We start from the raw sequence: 21,900 nt of genomic DNA, 5'->3' as shown, positions 1-21,900 counted from the left end.
CATATGGGGAAACTGAGGCACAGAACGGAACTCCATGCCCAAGGTCAACCAGCAGGTCAGGTGGGAGCCAGGAACAGTCATAGGGTTGCCAACCCTTCTGGATTGGGGAGAGTCTCCCAGAATCTGCCTCGATCTCCCAGTGGCTATTGAAAGCAATCCAGGAGATTTTAGTAGGTCGCTAAAAGCCCTGGGGGTAAGGCAGGTTCCCTACCTGCTCTGGCTCAGAACGGCTCCCAGAAGCAAGTGGCACATCCCTCTGGTTCCTAGGCACAGGGCAGCCAGGGAGCTCCATGTGCCGACCCCACACCAAGCACCAACTCCACAGCTCCTATTGGCCGGGAACCACAGCCAATGGGAGCTGTGGGAGCAGTGCCTGCAGGTAGGGGCAGCACACAAAGACACCGTGGCCACCCCTGAGCCTACAAGCCAGCCGGTCTCTTCCAGGAGCTGTCTGAGGTAAGCACCACCCATCCAGAGCCCGCACCCCTTACCCCCCCCGCACCCTCTAAGCCAGCCCTGAGCCCCCTCCAGCACCCAAACTCCCTGCCAGAGCCCAAACCCCCTCCTGCACCCCCCACCACAAACCACAGCCCCCTCCCCTCCCCAGCCTCCTGCCCCAGCTCAGTAAAAGGGAGGGAGGGGAAGAGGGAGCAACTGAGGAAGCTGGGGATGGGGCCTCGGAGAAGGGGCAGGGGCATTTGGGGATGGGCGGTTAGACAGTTGGCAACCCTAGGAACAGAACCTAGGTCCTCCCTCGCCCATTGCTCTGTGCACTAGGCCCCCTGCTCAGCTCTGTTCCCTGGTTTGCACCAGCTGCTCCTTCCACAAAGCGGGTGGCTGGTTATGGGGCAGGGTCCCGGCCTATTCACCCTCTGCACCAAAACACCGCAGCTGCCCCTCTGCTCCTTGACTCAGAGCCACGCCCTGCCCCTGCCCTCAGGGGGAGCAGAAGTGACCAGGGCTGTTGGCTGATACTGGCAGCCAGTGAGTGAGCCAGGCTCCACCTTTCGGGGATGCCTGCTTGCTGCTGCACCCATGTGTTACACAAATTACCTAGTTAACATACAACCACGAACCTCAGCATAAAATATCAGGCTTCAATGCCAGTGGCCGGGAAAATCTGGCCAAGAGAGAGGCTGGGAGCAGGGTAGCAGCGCCCCTCCCAAGGGACATGGTTCTCCTTCCCCCCCGGCCAGGCCCAGCTCCCATTCAGGGGGCTCTCTGTGGGGTCAGTAACTCCATGGCAGCCCCGCTCTCAGTAGAGGGCACGGTTGTGGGGGAGCGGCGGCTCACAGCGCTCTGAGTATCAGGGCAGAACCCCAAACTGGGCTAGTCAAATGGGAAGCCAGTGCAGAGGGGAGTGCCAGGGCCTGGGCCAGGAGGGTGGAAGAGGAAAGGATCCCAAGCTGGAGGCGGGGTAGAAAAAGCAGCAGAGGGCAGCAGTTGTGAAGGGCAAGCCCAATTACTGCTGCTGCTGTTTGGGGGACCTGTTTGAAACTCAGCAAACCAGGGCAGGCAGGTCTGTTCCCCAGCACAGTTCTTGTTCGCAGAGGGGAGGAGGTGACCCCTGCTTTGCAAGGAGGGTGAAGGAAAATCCAGCTGGCAGATTCATTCTCTTCGGGTGTCATGTGTGTGATGAGAATAGAGTGAATTTGCCTCACACACGGGGAATGTCAAAGCAGCAGCATAACTAGGTTGCTAGTGCAAGTCAGGACTCTTGGATTCTGCTCTCATCCTTGCCAGAGACTTGCTGTGACAACTTGGGCAAGTCCCTTAACCTCTGCAGTTCAGTCTCCCCGCACCATAGAGGGATAAATATCTTTACCATACATGGGTGTTTCAAGAACTTTTACTTGTCATCTAACATCAGCTAGCTGGACAGGACTCCAGTTCTTCAGCTACATTCTGGGAGGTTGGGGGAAGTTGAGTGCAATTGACTTTGGAACTGCAGGATTTTATAGCAGCTGGACTGCACTGGAACGAGGGTTCATAAAGTGCTTTGCACCCTTTTATCACCTTGGAGGCTCTCCGAAGTGTGATGTTTCAGTGCACTTGCTGGAGACATGCATAAAGCGCCCTCCTTCTGAATGGACCCATTCGACTGCATATGCCACAAGTCAACATCATTAGTTGGGAGACTGCAACATTTTCTTCCATCTTGGCAGAGCTCTGTGGAATTGTTTTGGGGTGGGGGGGGGTGTTGGCACCATGGGGGGGATGTTAGGTTAATTGACAGCTGGTTCCTTTGGGCACTGAGATGTACACCTGGGAAAGTCCGCCAGCTGTTCGATGTTGTGCCGGCTCCAACAAAGTGTATCCCACCCAGACCGAACAACCCTCAAGTGTATTCTAGAGCTAAAAGGATGAGACTGCCCCTCTTAAAGGCAACTGGACGACTAGTTCCACTGAAACCTTTAGCAAAAACAGACAATGAGAAAACAGCTAAAAGGTTTGGAAAATTTTATTCTTTACTGAAGTTTCATTTTCAATATTTTTTTTTTTTTTACAATAAATATTTATCAGCAATAGCCTTTAACAGATTGGCATTCAAATCCACTGCAGAACTCTAAGCTCCCAACAGAGAGAGACATGGTTTGGTAGAACTCTGCATTGACAAGACAATATCTAGTTACACTGTATTTTCCTGTTTAAATAAAGCTCTGTACAATCAGTTTGCTTAGCGGTGACTGGTCCTGGCCAGGCTCTGGGCAGGATGTGACAGGATGTGCTTGCAGACCCACTCACAGCAGTGAAATGACAAGCAGAGGCTCTCAGAGCTGTGATATACCAGGCCACAGTCCCACAGGGCCAGGCTCAGGGAACACGATGGGTCCACGTTACAGTTACTTGCCACGGAAGCTTTTGTTTCTGTAGGTGGAAGGGGAAGTGTTGTCATGGGGGTTACTCCCCCCTTTAGCGCAAAGAGTGAAGGGAGCTGGAGTAGGCAGTTGTATGCTAAGAGTCCATTAAGATGCCCCCTTCTTACTCAACAGACCTGCACTTAAGTGACTTTGGAAAATCCCACCCACAACTACTAGCATGAGCCTTTTCTGCTCCAACACCATTGGCGCTGCAGAGCCCGAACGAGGAGGATTCTGCTCTGCTTTGCCATCCGTTGTATGGGTGTAATTGAGGGTAAGGTGTGGCCTGCACAGTCTCCATTGCTGGGGATGATACACGAGCCGAGGAGAGCCCAGCTCGACTCTCAGAGTGCAGGCTGAATGAGCAGGGCGGGCAGTTAGAAGACCCGTTTGATCTGGAAGCCTGGGAGATACAAACACACAGCTCACAACGTCATTGTTACAGAGTCACCTTCCCGAGCATTTTCAGCTCAGGCCTCCCGCTGGCCTGCCCCCAAAGCACACCGTTTGGTTTAGTCGGCTCTGCACTCAGTTAAGGGCTGCCCTGGCAGGGGATGCTGTGTCAGAAGGAACATCTTGCTGCCCAAAAAGCATGTCACCCTGGATCAGTCTGACCAGCTGTCAAGTAATAAGAAATAGGTCCTGGTAGAATGGAGCGAATGAGGCAGATTTATATCTGGGAATGAGACCATCACTCCAACCCAAATGCACCTGAACAATTAACTGGTTAGTAACAACTAGCACTACCTATTAATAGATCATTATTCCTGGAGCATGTTCCATAAGACGCCGTGATGGTGGCTAACCAAGGTACAGCTTTCCTCTGGGACGCAGGTCTGCTAAGAACGTGCTGCTACGTGATACCTCCCTGTTCTGTTAGGTTTTTTGCTGTTGCCGTAAGACACAAAACAGGTGACACTGACAAGGCCAGCTGCAGTGTAGGATTTTTCCGATTTAATCAAGACCTCGTTCAGCAGCAAAGAGGTTACACAAACGTCTGTTGCAGCCACATTCCAAGTCAGCAGACACAAAACGCCGTCTCCGCAGCCCTGGCCTGCCGCCACCTCCAATACAATGCTGCGAGGTAGACTGGGGACATAAGGCAAACAAGGTACTAGCGAAGGCTTCCCTTGGCTACTATGACCCTGGCCCAGTTTGCCGTCCATCTGCATTTCAGCAAAGCACCAATAAGATCGAAGACAGCCCAGCTGATCCCAACCCATAGCCCAAGATGCCCCCAAGTGAGTGGCACACCACCTGTGACAGAGAGATTCTCCCGTGGCTTTCAGCAGGCAGATGATTTACTATCATCCTAGTGCTTCAGCACAAGGAAAGAGGAGCCGGTCTCCTTTACAAATGAACCAAATCACCTAAATCCAAGTTGTTGGGTTTTTATGCCAGTGTTAACACACCATTAGCTGTAACCACAAGAGCGTCCCAGCTGTTCAAGTTACTTGCATAGCAAGCGGCAGCGCTGAGTGGATCTTTGAAGGACAAGTCTACACTACGAGGCTACATCGGCACAGCTACACGGATGCAGCTGAGCCGCTGTAGCGCGTCTGGTGAAGCCCCGCTCTGCTGACGGGAGAGCGTCTCCTGCCAACCTAGCGCCAGTGTGGTCAGCGCTTAAGTCGGTGTCACTTGTGTTGCTCATGGGGGTGTCTTTTTCACACCCCTGAGCGCTGTAAGTTACATCAACTTACGCAGTAGCACGGCCCAGCCCTCAGCGGGTAGAAAAATTCAGCTGGGTCACAGCTTCCAAAAAAGCAACATTTATTTATAAAGATCCAACAAATCAGATCTGTCACTTCGGAAAGTCACAACAGGCCAAAACATTCTGCTAAGGTTTAGGAGCCCAGGTAGAGGACACCAGATTTTTAGAGGCCAGTTCTAGTTAGGAACTGAAGTATGGACTGCAGGAGCCTAACTTCAGAAACCCAAGATCTGAATATTTGAATTGTAGTGACCAAGAAAGCCCCAAGCTGCATGAACACATTAGTCATCCATTTTAAAAAAGCCACGAGCTTCGGTATTGGCTGATTCCCCATCGGTACCCTAGGTCAGGATGCGAGCATGATAAATTCACCACACAGGGCACTGCAGGCCAGGTACAATCTCAGCATTGCAGTTCCTGCCTTTCTTATTGGTTGTACCCAATGGACCAACCACAACAGAAACGCTTGTGAGGGACGCTAACTTGGACCACAATGGCTACTTTCATTAACATACCAGTGACTTCGGAGAGCTCTTAAACCCGCATGCATGTGCCCCAGCTAAATGCGTGTCCCATGAGCCAGATTCTACAGTCATGGGGCTGAACACGGGGGTCGGCAGAAGATGTTGCATGGGGGGAGGGGGCTGCAGGTCTCGGGGCAAAGTGCAAGTCTGCGTTACACATGCTCAGGAAGCCTCAGCATGGCAATGAAGCTGCGTGCGTAACAAACCGTTTTTCCGAGCGGAAGAAGCCATGCAACGGCATTTGTGTCTGCTCCCAAGGCTCCCACCACTCACTTCAACCAAAGACCCCTAATCGCAGGGACGCAAGGGGTCAAAGTGTCTTCATCAAGCCACTGGCTTATTTTCACAGTGCTCCAGCTAGTCTCTAGCACAGGAACGGGAGCAGGATGATGTTACGGCAACTGGCTTGTGGAGATTTAACGACTAACCAAGACAAGACATAGAACAGTCCATTTTGAAGCCACCCGCCTACATACACTACCTGCCTTGGGCACGCTGACAGCCTAGAGGTGTTCTTCCCTAATACTCAGCTCCACCTGCCGATATTCCAGGCTGAGGTACAATTTACAGCACTGAGGCATCAGTTGGGGAGCATTTTTAAGGATCGTAAAAGCAGCTGTGCAACTCACTCAGGGCAAGGCAGAGGTCTCAAGAATTAAGGGCACAAAACAAGTAATGAGAAACACAAGGGCTCAGACTGCCTCTCAAATATGCAGAAGGGGAATTCTAAGCATGGGCAAATATGCTCCCGAGTCAGAGCATCATCCCTTCCGAACAGCACGGCACCGGAAAGGCACGCACACCTCTATGAAGGAAGAGGCCAGGGTGAGGAAACAGAATTTCCACCTTCATGTCTCCTCCTTACCCAGTATTTCAGAGGCCAGAACAATGGCCAAATCCAACCCTTCATTAGCGAACAAGTTATTTTTAAAGATCAAATTAGGAGAACACACCAGTTCTCTGTAAAAATAAACCAACCCAAAAGATTAGCTCCCCCTCGCACACACTTTTGGTGAGGTGGCTGTAATTGTCTCTTTCTGAGCAAACATTTCATTCCCCAGAATCCATGACATCAAGCATGTCAGTCACTAAATTCAGATAAAAACTGCGTGAATGAAACCTGTTTATTGTGTTGGGGGGCAGACCGTGCCCAGGGAGCAGAATCGAACAGGGTAGAGAGCTCATCCTGCCCCCATCTGCCTGAGCTTCAGCAGCATTACAACTTGTTTCTAGCATAATTTGATTGTAGATGTTTTGCTAGCCACAACATGCAGTAAGTGAAGGCACCAAATTCCATGACTCCCCAAAGAGAAGCCTGTGTACGGAAACGGTTTTGAGACATCTGCCTTAAGGACATGTCAGTAAAATGCACGAAGGCGTTTAGACTGCAAGCCCTGCTCTAGCTGCCAGCTTCCACACAACTGAGTGTGGGGTTTTCAGGGTATGTTTCCAGGCACTGCCCAAAGGAATAGTTCAATGTACTCCGCAGCCAGAGGAACAGTGACTAGGGAACCGAGCAGATAGAATCTCACAATGTAAACACCACCCCAATCTGAACACAGCAGTGCTGCCGGAGGAGCGGGGATGGGGCAGAGAAATAGGACATGCCATAAAAGGAAATGCATAACACACTGAGCTTCATGCTTGGGACCCAGACATTTCTTAACGTGACTAGTCCAGGGGAACTGGCCCAAGTATTCCATGATCCATCAGCATGCAAACGGAAAAACCCAACCTCAGCAACACATCACGGCCGCAAAGGCAGATTGTGCAGTAGGAGAATGTTCCACAGAGTTAAACTGTGTGTCCCATTTTCAACATCTGGTTTCAAATTCTTAATGTTTCTTGTGCAACTTTCATTTAAGTTAATTTGCCCATAATTACATATTTAATTCAACAGTTACGAGTGTCAAAAATTAGAGCACAGCCCAATTCCTCTGTACACTTAAGCTTTTTCTGTACAATGTCAGTAATATATATATATGAGAGAGTAAGCTTCTTATTTCATGGGGGGGGGGAATAAAAGGTTTTTTCCTCTCCCAGATTAACACCGTCCTCCAGTTCCTGATGTACAGTCATGACACATTAACAAAACAACTACAACGTGTTTAGTCCAATCAGCCCCACAGTCAAAAAAGACAAGATGGGAAACACCTAGAGATGGAAGCAGTAATGGTATTAAATTCTCCCCATTGCGTCTTGCAGGGTGTACCTCTATCCATCAGCTATGATCTTGTACAGGACACCCAGTGAGAATTCAAGTTCAAATTAAAACCAACCTCTTTACAATAAATGCTGTGAACTAGCTTCTGGACGTTCTGTTTTGTATAACGTTCATGACAATGATTTAAATTTAGAAAAGAAAAGCATTAAATAACAATGACAGTTCAGTTTTCCTAGAGCAGGAGATTTTTCACCCAGGGAAGGAATACACCGTGACCAAGCTACTCCCCAGGTATGAATGAATTTGTTCCCACAATACATTATATATGAACATTCCTTGTGCTTGCCCACTTCCGAGTGCAGTCTGTCCAGAGCCTGGGTTTAGGCTGCACTCTTCATTCAATCACAAATATTCATTAAATACAATGAACAGAAAAGAAAATCAGCACTCAGTCTTCACCACCACTCAATTAAATGAATTACAAAAAATAAAACCACTGAACACTAACGGCTTAACATATGGTAAACAGAAAGCTATTGCTGGATGAGATGTGTGGCCTAGCCATCAGGACAGCTGTGACCTAAATTAAATGGTAATTTAAAAAAAAATCACCTCTCCTTTTCCCCAAATAAAATATCCACAAGTGTATGTGCATGTCAGCGGCTGTAAGAACTATTCAGGTGTTTTTCCAAGCTGTGGGATTTGCCACAGTGCAGATATCTGGAGCTGTGATACTGCGTATATACAGATTATCCCACCCTTCCCGGGAACGTGCACACAAATTGTAGTGCATACAGCAAGTCTGAAATGAAACAAGCTCCATGTAGCAAGTAACAACTCCCTTTCCCCCTGCAAGCCAACCCTCTGATATTAAACGAGGTTGCACTGATTTATCAGAAGGGAGAATTTGGCTCTTGCAGGCGGTAATAAGCCACCCTCCACCCCAAAATAACTATTCCTGCTAAGAGCTCAAGTTCCCTTCATGGGCTCGTGATTAAAGAACACACGTGGCCAGTGTATGGTTAACAAGAAGAATACTGTCAAGATATGGTCCCAGTTACCCACAGCTGGAAAAACGGGGGCGGGGGGAGGGGGCGGGGGAGGGAAGAGAGAAGGAGACGGCAAAGCTGCCTTAGTCAAACCCCTCAATTCCCAAGTCGTCCTAGTGGAATATCATTTGAAGCTTCTAAACAAACATTCTGCATGAATGGACGTGTGCGCGCACATGCTGGGGAACTGCTCCCTAGACTAGCATCAAGGGACAAAGACCCTGTCAGATGACCTAACACTAGACAGCCGCGTGTGTGACTCGTGCCTTCATGTATGACGAGGACGTTCCTCACTGCCCCTGCAGCTCAAACGTCTCTGTTACAGATGTCTTGAGGCCATTGCTACTAACTCAGCTGCCAGGTTATTTTGGTGACCGTGCGTTCTGAGTGATGCCATCCACGTTCCCAAGCCAGCTGTACCCAAACAGAGTTAGGACTTGAGGATGTCCGGCTAATCTAATATACAGGAATAATTGGAAAGGCTACTCCCCTTGCCTGGTCTCACCATAGGGCGGTATGTGTTTTCTCAGTGGCAGTCCTGGCGCTGAGCCACCGCTGCCCCAGTGTCTGGCCAGAAGATCAATGTAGGTCTGTGGTGATGGTGGAAGTGGAGGCTATTTGCAGCAGTTATTTACAGTACTTGTGCAGACTGCAGGCTGATTTTCTCTTCTTCCCCTTCTAGTCAATCCATACAGGGCTTCTGTAGCGAGAAAGGCCGGATGTTGAAATGTTTGCTCAGCTGGCTTACCTGGGGTGGGAGGAGAGAGAAAGAAAAGTTAAATGAAAGCAGTACGTCAACCAACATGTCTTCCGCCTCAGCCTCAAACCATCAAGGGGACTTGAATGGAGCAGCTCAGTTTGCCTCAAGATTCAGGCCCAGGACTGCAGTGAATTGGCAGAGTGCTGTATGTATGGGAAGGATGCACAGCCCCTGCCCATACTATGCTCAACCCCAGCCAGGGCTATTAGTCACTCCTTTACAGAAGCCCTTAAGGGTACATCTACACTGCAATAAAACACCCTAGGCTGGCCAGTCAGCTGACTCTGGCTTGCCAGGGTTGGGCTGTAAAACTGTGGTGTAGACATCTGGGCTCATGTTGTAGCCTGGGCTCTTGGACCCCATGAAGAGGGGAGGGTCTCCGAGACGCTGAACATCTGCACTGTAATTTTATAGCCTCACAGGCCAAGCCCCATGAGCCTGGCTCAGCTGACATGGGCCAGCCACCGGTGTTTTACTGCAGCATAGACATCCCCTTACACACCACATGACGGACCGAGCGAGCCACATGTGCGGCTAAAAAGGCTGAATCACCCCACATGGGCGCTTGAGACCTGTCTCACAGAAACACGAGGCTCCTGCTGTGCAGGGCCAGCCCAGCCACACACGACACTCCACAAACTGGAGTACCTCTCTCCCAGGATGGGCTGTGATAATGCCAGCAGGCTCCCACCAAGTCAAAGCCTCTGAGACATCGGGCCACAAGCCACTACTCCAGCCTGGGGTGGGGCGACTGCACCAATTCTACACTCTACCGGATCGGGGGACGACAGACTCTCCTTCAAACCATGCCACTGGGGTTTGCATTGTGGGGTCCAGCATGAGACTCTAAGAGGTTCTGATGAATAGAAATACTTACAGCAATTCCCGACGGTCCATCTAGTGCAGTATTGTGACCAGAGGCAAGCGCAAGAAACCCCCCTCAAGGATCAGTTCTGGGCAGGCTTCTCCAAAGGAAATTTATGCCCTATCCCTCCTCACTAGTTAGTGGCTGGTTTTAGCCCTGAAGCATTAAGGTTTCTACACCTTACAAAGAGATTTGTACCCTACCCAAAGTACCTGGATAGTCTCATTACACTTTTATATGGAATCATAAACTCTTGGTCCCAAATGGTATCTTGTGGCAGTGAGTTCTACAGGCTAATTGCACATTGTAAACCAACTGCATTTCCTTTGATCAGTTTTTAAGTTTACTGCCTTTCCTCTCTGAATGTGCCCTTGTTCTCGAATGCGCCTGGCCTGTTGTGAGCTGTTAAGCCAATGCTCGTGCTTTAGGTAAACAAGTAACAAGGGCATACATAAGTCACTCAGTTGAATACTAGTCATACATGAACTTCAAAACAAGCAGCAGAGGCTGGCTCGCTTCCAGAGCGTGATCGTCAGACAGCATCTACGTAGCACCCTCTTACAGCTCTGAGCTAACAGTGCCAGCACTAGACTGTCCTGCCTAGCCACTCCCACGAGACGACAGTACAACAGGACATCAGTATGTAACTGTGCCAAGAGACAGTATGTCTCAGATTTGGAGACCCGCTTTTAATTATCCTTGAGAAGCCTCCTCTCACAGTGACCTTCGCAAGATAGAAAGGGCTCATTTCCTCCTGACAGACAGCGGAAAGCCATGTCAGACATAAAGGCTGCATTCAGGAAATTTGCTGTTTGATGAGATTATGCAGAGAGATACGTCAAGTCATTAGGCTGGCTGAAACTTCAGATTTGTTTTTAAAGCAATTCACATGGCTGGCAGGAAAAGACCAACACATACAGCGTGGCAGCTAAGCAACCACGTCACCCAAGGCCTGCTCACCCGCAACTCAGGAGGAGAAACTGCAGATTCACTCTCACCCCATCGTGGGTCTTACAAAGGGGTTCCAAATGGGTGGGGGGGTTTCAGAGAGTATAAGGCAAGAGGAGACCCTCCTGTGTAACAGGCCCGAGAACGTACCACTGAGTCCTGCATCCCACCCGTATCTTGCAAGGAGCTAGCGTACATATGTTTGAGCTGGCCTGAAGTAACAACTGCTTATGGTCCCACTCTGGCTGCTGAGCGGTCATTTCCCTGTTCAACTGACCTAGGACAACCCAACTGGGTTCTTCCCACTGAGTAGCACTCCCACCGCCTAGATGTTCTGCGTCCTGCCAATTCCTGCACACAGCGCCAGTCTCCCACAGTTAGTGACAGTGCTTTCTTGATCCCTGAAGGCATCTGTATACAGGGGAGACGATTCCACTGTGCTCTCCCTCCCCAGCTGCTCCCCAGCAGAGGGGCGCCTCTCAGAAGCTTGAAATATGGCAGGTTCGTCAGTAATTCAGGTTCTTGAGTAGCTTTGTTCACTCTTTATTTAGTCAGACATGACCACTGCACTTCAGACCGAGTTCTAGTTACACTATGCCTGGGGTATCTGAAAGCAATATTTCAAAGGCGCAGTACAAAAAAAATCAGTTAATGCATATGGGAAAGTTTATAAATCTGTGCACAGGGCAGAAACACTGTGTTTGGGTTAACACATTAAGGCTGTCCTCCTAAGCAGTGCCCCCAACTGGAGAGAGTGTCAAACTGATTCACGTGTACAGTCATGTGCTACCCAGCAGCAGCTGCGGCCTTTAGAAAAGAAGTTCTAAGTAAGGTGAAATATTAGGAAGTGAATGGTACCTAGCTAAGTCCCCAAATAATTTAATTAAAATTAGAAATAGGCCCAACCTGGTCTCTGGATCCCATTCTGATCTTGTCATTTTTCTGACTTATAGAACCGTAACTACATCAGAACTTGGGCACATTAAATCCATGGTTCACCAGTGTTTGGGTCCTATGTTTTAAGCTGCAAACTGTGATCTAAAACAGGATGTGGATCCAGGGTTTGGATTAGACCCAGTCTTTAATTTAAAGAACTAGAAGAATTTCTGCTGCAGCCAGACTGTCAGTTCCTGGTATACAAAATAAGAGCTTTCGGATGCCACCTATTTAGCTTCCTTTCATGTTTTATATAATTGCCTCCATCTGCCTGGCAAATACTTTTGGACCAGCGGTACTCCACCTAGTATTCCAGGTGTTAAATGAACAGCAATGGGACAGGGTAATCCTACAAGCAGAGCCGCTGCAGTTAAACCCCAAGCCCAAAGGCAGATGTCACTTACCACTCCTACCCCATAGTGGATGTGCGCCAGGGTGATGAAAGCAGTCAGTAGGTATAGGAGAAGATTTTCCCAATGTGGTGCGACTCCAGAGATCACCACAAAGATGACCAGGGCTAATGGCAGCAGCATCCAGTTGAGAGGCTGGCACCGGGTACTACTCATCTGACACACGATCAGCTGGCACTGTGGGGCAGGAGGGAGAAAACGGTCTGTTAGATATGCTTTGGTTTCCTTCCAACGTGAGCCTCCAACCCATGAATCACTCACTCAGAATACGGCAGTGAGGGCTGTAGCGGGGTGGTCACCCGCTCCAGCCTTAAAGGGCTTAAAATAGCCCAGGAGACGGCTGTGACTGGGAGCAAGCAGTTCCCAGGATGATCGGGGAAAACAGGGTGAGCTGTGGCCATGCCCCAATCAGAGCTCAGCTGGCCCTTATAAGAGGGCAGTTGGCCAGGAGCAGAGTCAGTCTCTCTCTGTCTCTAGAGGGAGAAGGGCCTGGCTGCTGGGAAGCTGAGCAGGGTACCTGAGGGGAGCAGGGCTGGGGAATAGGGCAAAGGAGCAGGGGAGCTCCTGCCTGGAAAAGCCCCAGGCTGCGGCCTTGTCAAAGGCCCGAAAGGTGCAAGGGTGCAGCCCAGGGTAGGCAGAGGCAGCCTGTGATGAGTGGCTTTCACACTGCAGTCTGCCCCAGTGAGCAGGGGCTAGATAGTGACTGGCAGTAGCCCAAGACTGCGGCGAGGTGGGGATAGTGAGTGGGGGTTCCCCTGGGTGGGGAGACCCTGAGAGCGCGTTTACTGCCAGGGGCAGCGCCCAAGGACAAGGGGCACCGGGTCTGGGAGGGACATGGGGGCCAGCCGCCACGAGGCACGCACCATTACAGGGCCATGTACGTCTCTAGAGCGATAATTATTAAAACATGGACAATCATCTGATCTAAAGGTTCCCAAATATTGAGAATGTTTCCATTTTGACATGAATTCCTCTTGTGCATATAACCAGAGAAGTCCACAACAAGAGCAGACAATCACAAGGATCAATTTGCATCGATTGGCCAATACTGATCAAATCTGACCAATCTTATCTGCAAAGTGAGTAGAACACTCTGCTGAGTGGGAAAGACAGGAAGCCCTGCTTCTGGGCACAGTCCGAGGATAGTGACCGATCTATGATTAAAGCTCCACAGCTTCCTAATCATCACCACCAGGACTGGCCTTTTGTCATGCAAGACCTGGATTCCATAGCTTAACCGTATTCATTTTAGGGGATGAGGGCTGGGGCTTCATGTCTGCAGGCAGGTGTGACAACACAGCTGAACCAAGTTCACCAAGAACCTTGCAAGTGACCGTGTTAAAGCTGAGAGAGCAGGAATTCTTATTACGTGAATTGTCAGCCAGTATCAGGGAGGGGTGGAAAAAGCACATGCTGGGATTTCTCTGGTTTGCGGGAAGTTTCAGATCTGGTTTACAGGACATGTTTTTCAGCTCTAAAAGGGTCAGCGCTTCTCTCCTGCCCACTTCAGTCATGGCAGTGCAGCGAAGTGGTTTAGTTACAACGGCTACAACCCACAATTCTTGGCATTTTCATTCTGGGTTTGTGACTTGCCTTTCCACCTCATTAGCACACTGGATCGTTCATACAACATAGCCTGACAAACTGCCAGCCCTCACCACTGTGTTAATTCAAATCAGCCACCCCCTGTTCCCACGCATTTTAGCGGTGAAATAGCGCTCTTACTGAAATGTTGGCGAAGGCTGTTCCAACCATGAAATAGAAGAGCCTGGGATGGACCTCCAGGATGTCTGATGGTGACATGAAGATCCAGATCATGCACAGAATGAACAGCAGTGCTGGTGAGAAGAACGGCAGCATGATTTCATACACTGACCTGTGCTTCAGAGTGTTGCTTTTATAGGCCCTGAAAGGCAAGAGGAATACAAATCTTAAGTCAAACTCTGGGAGACCCCAGCTTCTAACAGAGGCAGGCACAAGCCTTCCTTTGGGAACTCTCCAATCCAGGTGCCTTGGGCACCTGTCCTGAAGTAGAGTATGACATGCACAGGCTGGGCAGAGCCCAGCAGTAGGAATTTAGCTGTTGTGCGAGAAAACGGGCAGGCGGCCAGGCTCAGGTCAGACACCCCAGTGAATAATGCGCCCACAATAGTTACATGTTGCTTATTCAGATGGGTCTTTGGTAACCCTGCATTAGTGGATGATGGATTGCAACGCTAAAGTAATAACTGGCCAATCCCAGATGCAGCCTTTTAAGGAGCTGGCAACAAAGGGGAGAACTGGGGCTCCCAACTGGAGTTCAGACTACGACACTGGGCCTGGGCTCAGAAAACAATTCAGATGAGAACAACATGGTTTCCTGCACAGCTTCCTTCTTGCAGAGCCAGTGAGAGGCTATATCGCCAGAGTAGGTTGAGCAATGAAATCTCAGTCTGGGTAGGCAAGAATCAAATCACCCAGATTTATGCCAGGTGCTTAACATTCATTTTGTCTACCAGGCGATTCATGGGTAGTTCAATATTCAAAGCAGCCATTCTCAGGGTCACCAATTAACTTCCGCATATCAGGAAATCCGCAGGGGAAGTGCAGGATTTTGTTATTAAAGTAAGTAAAGGTGGGTGATGGGGAAGGATTGAGTTTTGGAATCCACCCACTACTCAATCCCTCAAGGGGCCACTTTCCAGCTTGCCCTGTTCTTCTCTGACTATAGCGCCAGACGTGCTGCTAATACAGCAGCAGAGAACAGAGATCTCAAAATGCACTGGTTCCACTTGACCTGAGCTGCTTGGCCTGCACGCAGGGACTAGGGTGACCAGATGTCCCGATTCTATAGGGACAGTCCTGATATTTGGGACTTTTTCTTATATGGGCTCCTATTACTCCCCACCCCCATCCCGATTTTTCACACTTACTATCTGGTCACCCTAGCAGGGACCTGTGCTCACAGCAAGTCACATTACTGTATTAACAAGGGTGGCATCTCCAATCCTTCTCCATCTTAATCAGGAGTGCCTTTTGGGCTCCAGGGAAGCTGCCAGTGAAGGCAAGGGAGGTTTATAAGGAGTCTAATTTACAGAAAGCTATGCAAGTCATGGCTCTACTTCTATTACAGCCTGGCAGTGCTGGGCCATCAATGCACTGTGCTCTCCACTTACTTCTGCCTGGCTAACTCCTAGCACAACTGGAGCACCACATGCAGTGCCTCAGCCCTGCAGAATTAGTTAGTTCACATGACTTTTGGAAAACTTACTTGTAAAAGTTAATCAAACTCATGGGCACAGTCACTGTGAGTGCACACCCTGAAAGAGAGAGATTGAAGTGAAGGCAGCGGAGTAATTCAGAGTCCATCGTAACCCCTGAACTCCTTTATGAGCATGGGCGGTGACAGTCTGCTAACCATCATGCATCTTTTTTTGCTTTTTTTAAAACAGTCATTTGCAACATTACAGTAGCTAAAAGCTTACTTAAACCACTGTCACCCCACTGCTGCTCAGATTTTTTTAAAGGCCATTAACATATTTGACTCAGCGCTTACAAAAAAAAAAGCACCACCTTGGTTAGTGAAGTGCCAATAAATGCATTTATGGAAATAACTATTTCTTTTTGTGAAAACATGTATTTATCTGCATTTTGACCATAATTCCCAAGAAGACACCTAGTGGGCAGCAGAGAAAGCATTATCAATGGTTTCACTATTTCGGACACAGTCAGGTTATTATAAGGATAGAAGCAAACAAAACTACCTAGATTTAAGGTGCACCATTTAGGACATGAGAACTGCCATTAACAAAAGCTTCAGTCATTTGACTAAGTTTCATGGACCTCCCTGAAGGGCCAAAGTTCCATGAAACCCCAACACACTTCGAAAGCTGCCAGGGTGGCCAGCGGCTAAGAGATTAAATAGGATAAAGCTGAAGTTTGACCATGACTTCGCAGCAGGTAAGCTGCCTCAGCAGGCATCTTTTGAAGGCTAGTGGTACCAAATTACTTCTCTGCCCAAAGGGTGAACCACAGATACATTCAAAACAAGACAGCAGTAAAGCTACCCAACTCTTCCTGGTCAGCCAGCCTGAACACACTTCAGCTCCCAGGCTGACGTGAAGGGGCAGTTCTGATACATTACTCTGTGGAGAAGAGTGATGATGTAGATTTACATCTTCTCACACTCAAGGCTCAACTCATTCTTGCTGTTGGGAACTACAGACCAATCTGCTGCAACAGCTAGATTCAAAAGGAGAGTGTCCCAAACCACGCAGGCTGAGGCATCTAAATTACAGACCTATTATCTAGCTCAGGGTGGACAGACTGCAGCCGCAGAGCAGTTCACAGCCACCCCTGATGTTTAGCATGAGGGTGCAGACTATGGAAACAAGTGCTGGCATGTATTACTTCCATGCTGCTTAGCTTAGTATGGAGCATGCATGCTGGGACCACCTCCCTCCTGCAGCTTTGTTTGTAGTAAAGGAGGAAGTTGGCTGCAATCTTCTCCATTCTATACCAGTTAGATGCAGCCCATGGCGACTTAGACGGTTCTCACCAAAACCTCAATGGGACTAGTATCAGACCTTGTGCATTTTGTTGCTTTCAGTCTAGACCAAGACTCGTTTAGGCAAGTTTTCTACAGAGAAATTTTATTAAGTTTCTCTTTGCTAAAAATATAAACAAATGCTGACTGTTTTTTAAAGTGAAACACTGGCTATTGGTAAAGTGGTGGTGGTTAAAAATAGGCTTCAACATGGAGCTTCTTACCAATAATCATTGCAGTGAATAGGTCTCTATATAAGAAATTAAACAGGAAAGGTGCATACCAGGCCTCAACTCCCACAATCGCTGTCACTATGTAGACAACTGAAATGGTCTGAAAAGGAAATGCAGAGAGAGCACAGACAAGCATTAGCAGCTGGAAAGATGGGTAGGACCAAATGTGCTTTTGGTGGGGTGATCACTCCTCAGCAGGCGGCCCTGGGAGCCACGAGCGTTGCTTTCCAATCAGATTTTCTCTACCCACCTTTAGCTTTAAAACAAGAGGAAGCCTGTATCTCCAGGTCAGATGCAACCACAGTACCCCAGGGCAGCTTTCAGAACTACTTGGGGCCCCGAACGCATGCCCCCATTCCCAGGTTCCTACGCTGACTGCATGTCAGGAACCAGCCCAACCTCTGCTTCCAGCACCATGACCAAGGAAGCCTCACTGCTAGTCCAGAAAGGGACAGGGTGAGACAAAGGTTGCTTGGTCACCGTGAGTTTTAAGGCCAATCTGGAAAATGGATAGCAAGGAGAGGGGCCTGTGATGCTCTGCCCTGCCCACGCTCCCACCCCCAGGGAGCTATCGGTTTGCACATGCACTTGGGGACAGCCCCACCCCACTGCTGGACTGACCAGCACAAACACAAAGGACAGTTGTACTTCAACAGCACCCTAGCACCCGCCGCCAGAGCCACGTCTAACTGCCTCCTGTAGCAACCCAAACTATGGTATCTTCGGATTATTTGAGGCACGATCAGGAAAATGCACCATAGATTAGTGCCAGGTTAGGAGAAACTGGAGAGGCGGGCCAGAGGATGACTGATTGCAAAGGAGTAGAGAAACCACAATTTTACTGATGGAAGGGGCAGCTTTCAAAGGAATGTCTAGTGTTGTTCAACGATTCAGTAGAGATACCTGAACTCGTGGCAATCGATGCTTCTACAACCACTAGATCCAATTCAATCGCACACAAGTATAAACTGCTAAGTTGACACAGTTACATGGGTGCCACAACAGAATCAGGCCCAGTCAGTTCTGGACAACCAACAATTATTAGTATCCAATTTTTAAAGACATTTCTTGCTAATGCAAAAACCTAGGTTAACAAAGATACTTGCAACACATATCACTTCTCTGCTGAAGAGAAATCAGATCTGTTCCAGTCTAACTATGCAATAAAAGTTTCATGATAACTTCCTCCCTTGTTCTTTGATTCATTAAACTTGACTTTAATCATGGGAGCAGTCTGCTTTGCTGAATCTGAGCTTCATAAAGTAGCATTGATGATACAGTTCCAACTATTGCACCCTGCCACCAAGCAACCAAGCTTTCTGCCCTCTGCCAGAAAGCTCTCCTTCCTGAAGAACTCAGAATATCATTAGGTTTAGGTATGGTGATGATGGGCACTTTATGACTGCTGGACAGGTTTCACCAAGGAAAGATGCCAGGGCAGCACGTGCTCCTACACACGCTACACAAATAATTCTGGCAATTCACCAAAGCTTGCCCACTGTTTTCTAAAGTAGTATTTTGAAATCAAGAGGCAGAAGGGCTACTTACCACCTGGCTGATGTCATATCCCCAGGGCAGGAAGAGAATCCCTGTGTTATATTTCTCCCAATGGGAGAGGATGAAGGAAAACAAAACCACCCATAAGAGCAAATAGAGAACGAAGACGCTGACACCATTGGATCCCCGCCCGAAGGTGGAGTAAACAGTCACTACGAAGAACATGCAGGCCCAGCTGTCCAGGCCATGGTCAAAGAGCTCCCCCAAGGGACTGCTGGAGTTCGTTCGGCGCGCTTGCTTTCCATCAACACCATCTGGAAGGGAAGCACACAGAGAGGCAAAGTTAAACATCTCCAGGCAAAGCAAGGGACTCCTCTGCAGCTGCCAGATAACGTGTGCACTGCTGAGAAGTCAGCAATCAGCTTCAGTATCCAGCACTGTCCATGGGGGTGCAGAGATTGAAAAAATAAATAAATAAAAACACAACTTAGGAAGAATCTATGTTAAATATTTAACAGAAATCTGCTTTCAATATTTCATGAGTAACCCCATAAAGATAGTTCTGATAGGAAGAGACATCTACTTTTATGTTCCTCCCTGGAACAATTGGGTAAAACAATACAAAGTAGCAGTTTCCAGAGGCATCTCAGCCAGTGATATGTCAGTCACCACACTCCAGAGCAAGGGGTGGCAGGGAACCGAAGAATTACCCAGAACCAGAGTTTTGTTTCTTGGAGGGGGGGCTAAGGGGAAGGGGTTGGGAAACACAGAACTAGGACAACAGTTCACTTGACTAATTAAAGTCATTATGATGATAGGCACATTAGAAATCTATAACACATCATGAGAATCTTAAGTCTTACCAAGTGTATATGCCACGAAGTTGAGGAGACCCACCATGACCCACACTCGATTTGGAACATGTTCATGATCAGGGGCTGTCGAGATTGGAAAGAAGATTGGAGAGTTGAGTACACACACATCAGCAGGTTATGCTTTGATACAAGAGATGCTTTCAACAAGAATTGTTTTAGCAATTAATTGGAATAAGATTCTATCCAAATCTGTGGATCATCTGTCATGAGGAGGCTCCTTTAAATTCTCTCACTGTGCTTGTACCACCGAAAGGAGATGCATCAAATCAGCCTTCACTTGCTCAGTTCCTACCAGCATTACCTTATGCGTCTTTCTGCAAGGCATCCAGTAGATCCTGAAGATCACACTTTTTGCTGAATTTGTCAGAAATCTGGGCACACATTCAGGTTTCACACACTCAAACAGTGCATCTGCCTCCTTTCCCCATACCCTAAAACATGCAATAACATTTTCAACGGAACTTAGGCACTTTTGAAATTTTTACTCATGAGCTATTTTAAGCTGAAGACTTTAGAGCACAGGAGAAATTCTAGACTGTAATTAGACGGATCTGAATTTCCTGGGATGAAAGTTGAAGTACCTAGTTACAGTACAACCACAATCCTGGATTTCACTGCTAGGATGGCTTTGTTGCCCTCTGCACCCCACCACATTCGCCCTTCTGGAGGACAGAGAGAGCAAGAGTTCCAGATCTTTGTGCTGTGAGAAAACCGTTGTGGGCAAGATGAAATTCTGTCTCCACATGACGAAGCTTTCATTTTTAAAGTATTAATTTTGTGGCAGGTTGCAGTCACAGGAGTTAAAAGCGATGCCAGGAGAGGGTGAATCCATGAGCCGCGTGCCATGTAATCACAATCCTGTCACTGAAAGCGAAGATGCTTTACTGTCATGGAAAAAGAGGTGGGCAAAGAAAGGAGTTCCCAATTGCTTACTTACTGATGCCAAAAATGAGTAAAAAAACATCTGTAAAGCATGATTCTATTCTGAGAAGGGACTGTGTGAAAACAGTGGGGACGCACAGATTCATAGATTCCAAGGCCAGAAGGGAGCATTGTGGTCACCTAGTCTGACCTCCCTGCATAACACAGGCCAGAGAACTGCCCCAAAATAATTCCTAGAGCAGAACTTTTAGAAAAAGATCCAATCTTGACTTAAAAATTGTCAGTGAGAATTCACCACAGCTCTTGGTAAACTGCTCTAATGGTTAATTACTCTCACCTGTTAAGAATTTAGGCCTTATTTCCAGTCTGAATTTACTGAGCTTCAACTTCCAGTCACTGGATCATGTTTGATGTTTCTCTGAAGAGCCAATTATTAAAATATTTGTTCCTCATGTAGATACTCATATAGACTGTAATCAAGTTGCCCCTTAACTTTCTCTTTGTAAAACAGATTGAACTCCTTGAGTTCATCATTATAAGGCAGGTTTTCTAATCCTGTAATCATTCTCATGGCTCTTCTCTGAACCCTCTTTAATCAATCAACATCCTTCTTGAACTGTGGATACCAGAGCTGGACACAAGATTCCAGCAGCAGTCACACCAGTGCCAAATACAGAGCGAAAACAACCTCTTTGCTGTAACTCAAGATTCCTGTTTATGCATCCCAGGGTCTTTTGGCCACAGTGTCACACTGGTAGCTCACGTTCAGTTGATTATCCACCACACACCTCCAATATTTGTTCAGAATCACTACTTCCCAGGATGGAGTCTCCCATCCTGTAATCACGGCCTGCATTCTTTGTTCCTAAATGTACACATTTACAATATGGTTAAATATAAATGTATACCTCTAGGAACTAAGGAAGGTATATTGTCTGTCAATGACTCCATATCCTCCACACCCAGGCATGCTTTTCCTTACTTTCACTTTATCTTTTCCCCAGCCGAAATGATGGCGGAGGACCAACCAGTAAGGACTTTTCAAAACCCCTTGAGTAAGGATAGGATTTTGTCCGATTCTGTGACTTTAACAGAACTCCATGACTTCAGCCCCCACCAGAGCAGCCCCCGGGGTGCTGAGCTGGAGCAGCAGCAGTCAGTCTTTGCTGGGGACAGGTCACGGACTTCCATGAATTTTTGTTTATTGCCTGCGACCTGTCCATGACTTTTACTAAAAATACCCATTACAAAACCTTAACGTTACCCCGTGAGTCACAGCCCTAAAACATGCCTGACACTTTTTCTAGGGGTACCATAGCAAGAGCATTTTAAAGTTTGCTTCCTGTAAACAGTTTAATTGCTGGATGAACAGAGATTACACTTAAAGTATATCCTTTCTCCCCACCCCAAACCGGGGACACCAGACAGATATACTTCCTAGGCAGTAAGACAATCAAGCGATTGCAGTTATGGTCATTCATCTCCAAGAACTTGTTAAGCAGTTAGTCAAGCCTGCAACATGGAACCTTACTCCACAGGGAGCACAATGCTTTCCAGAGCTTGCAGCTAGAGCAGGGACAACATTCTTCCACACCCAGGGGCAGCGCCAGGCACCAGCACGCCAAGCGCGTGCCTGGGGCGGCAAGCCACGCAGGGC

At 48.2% G+C, this 21,900-nt stretch overlaps 1 protein-coding gene across 1 annotated transcript in view; it reads right to left on the bottom strand.

Moving 5' to 3' along the window:
• Positions 1-2,443: 2,443 nt before the first annotated feature.
• The window catches only part of SELENOI (selenoprotein I), a 63,063-nt gene continuing 43,606 nt past the window's right edge, over positions 2,444-21,900 (bottom strand). Inside the window, exons 4-10 of the mRNA XM_030555086.1 lie at positions 19,350-19,424; positions 18,538-18,800; positions 16,981-17,089; positions 15,482-15,530; positions 13,957-14,137; positions 12,226-12,408; positions 2,444-9,060 (exon numbers count right to left, since the gene is read on the bottom strand). Coding sequence (XP_030410946.1) covers positions 8,944-9,060; positions 12,226-12,408; positions 13,957-14,137; positions 15,482-15,530; positions 16,981-17,089; positions 18,538-18,800; positions 19,350-19,424 — 977 coding nt within the window. The 3' untranslated portion in view covers positions 2,444-8,943. The remainder of the gene's footprint in view (positions 9,061-12,225; positions 12,409-13,956; positions 14,138-15,481; positions 15,531-16,980; positions 17,090-18,537; positions 18,801-19,349; positions 19,425-21,900) is intronic.

This window comes from Gopherus evgoodei, chromosome 3, assembly GCF_007399415.2.
Source record: "Gopherus evgoodei ecotype Sinaloan lineage chromosome 3, rGopEvg1_v1.p, whole genome shotgun sequence".
NCBI classification, from domain to species: domain Eukaryota; kingdom Metazoa; phylum Chordata; order Testudines; family Testudinidae; genus Gopherus; species Gopherus evgoodei.
Note: the sequence above shows the minus strand (reverse complement) of the source record. Positions and strands in the feature narration are given on the sequence as shown.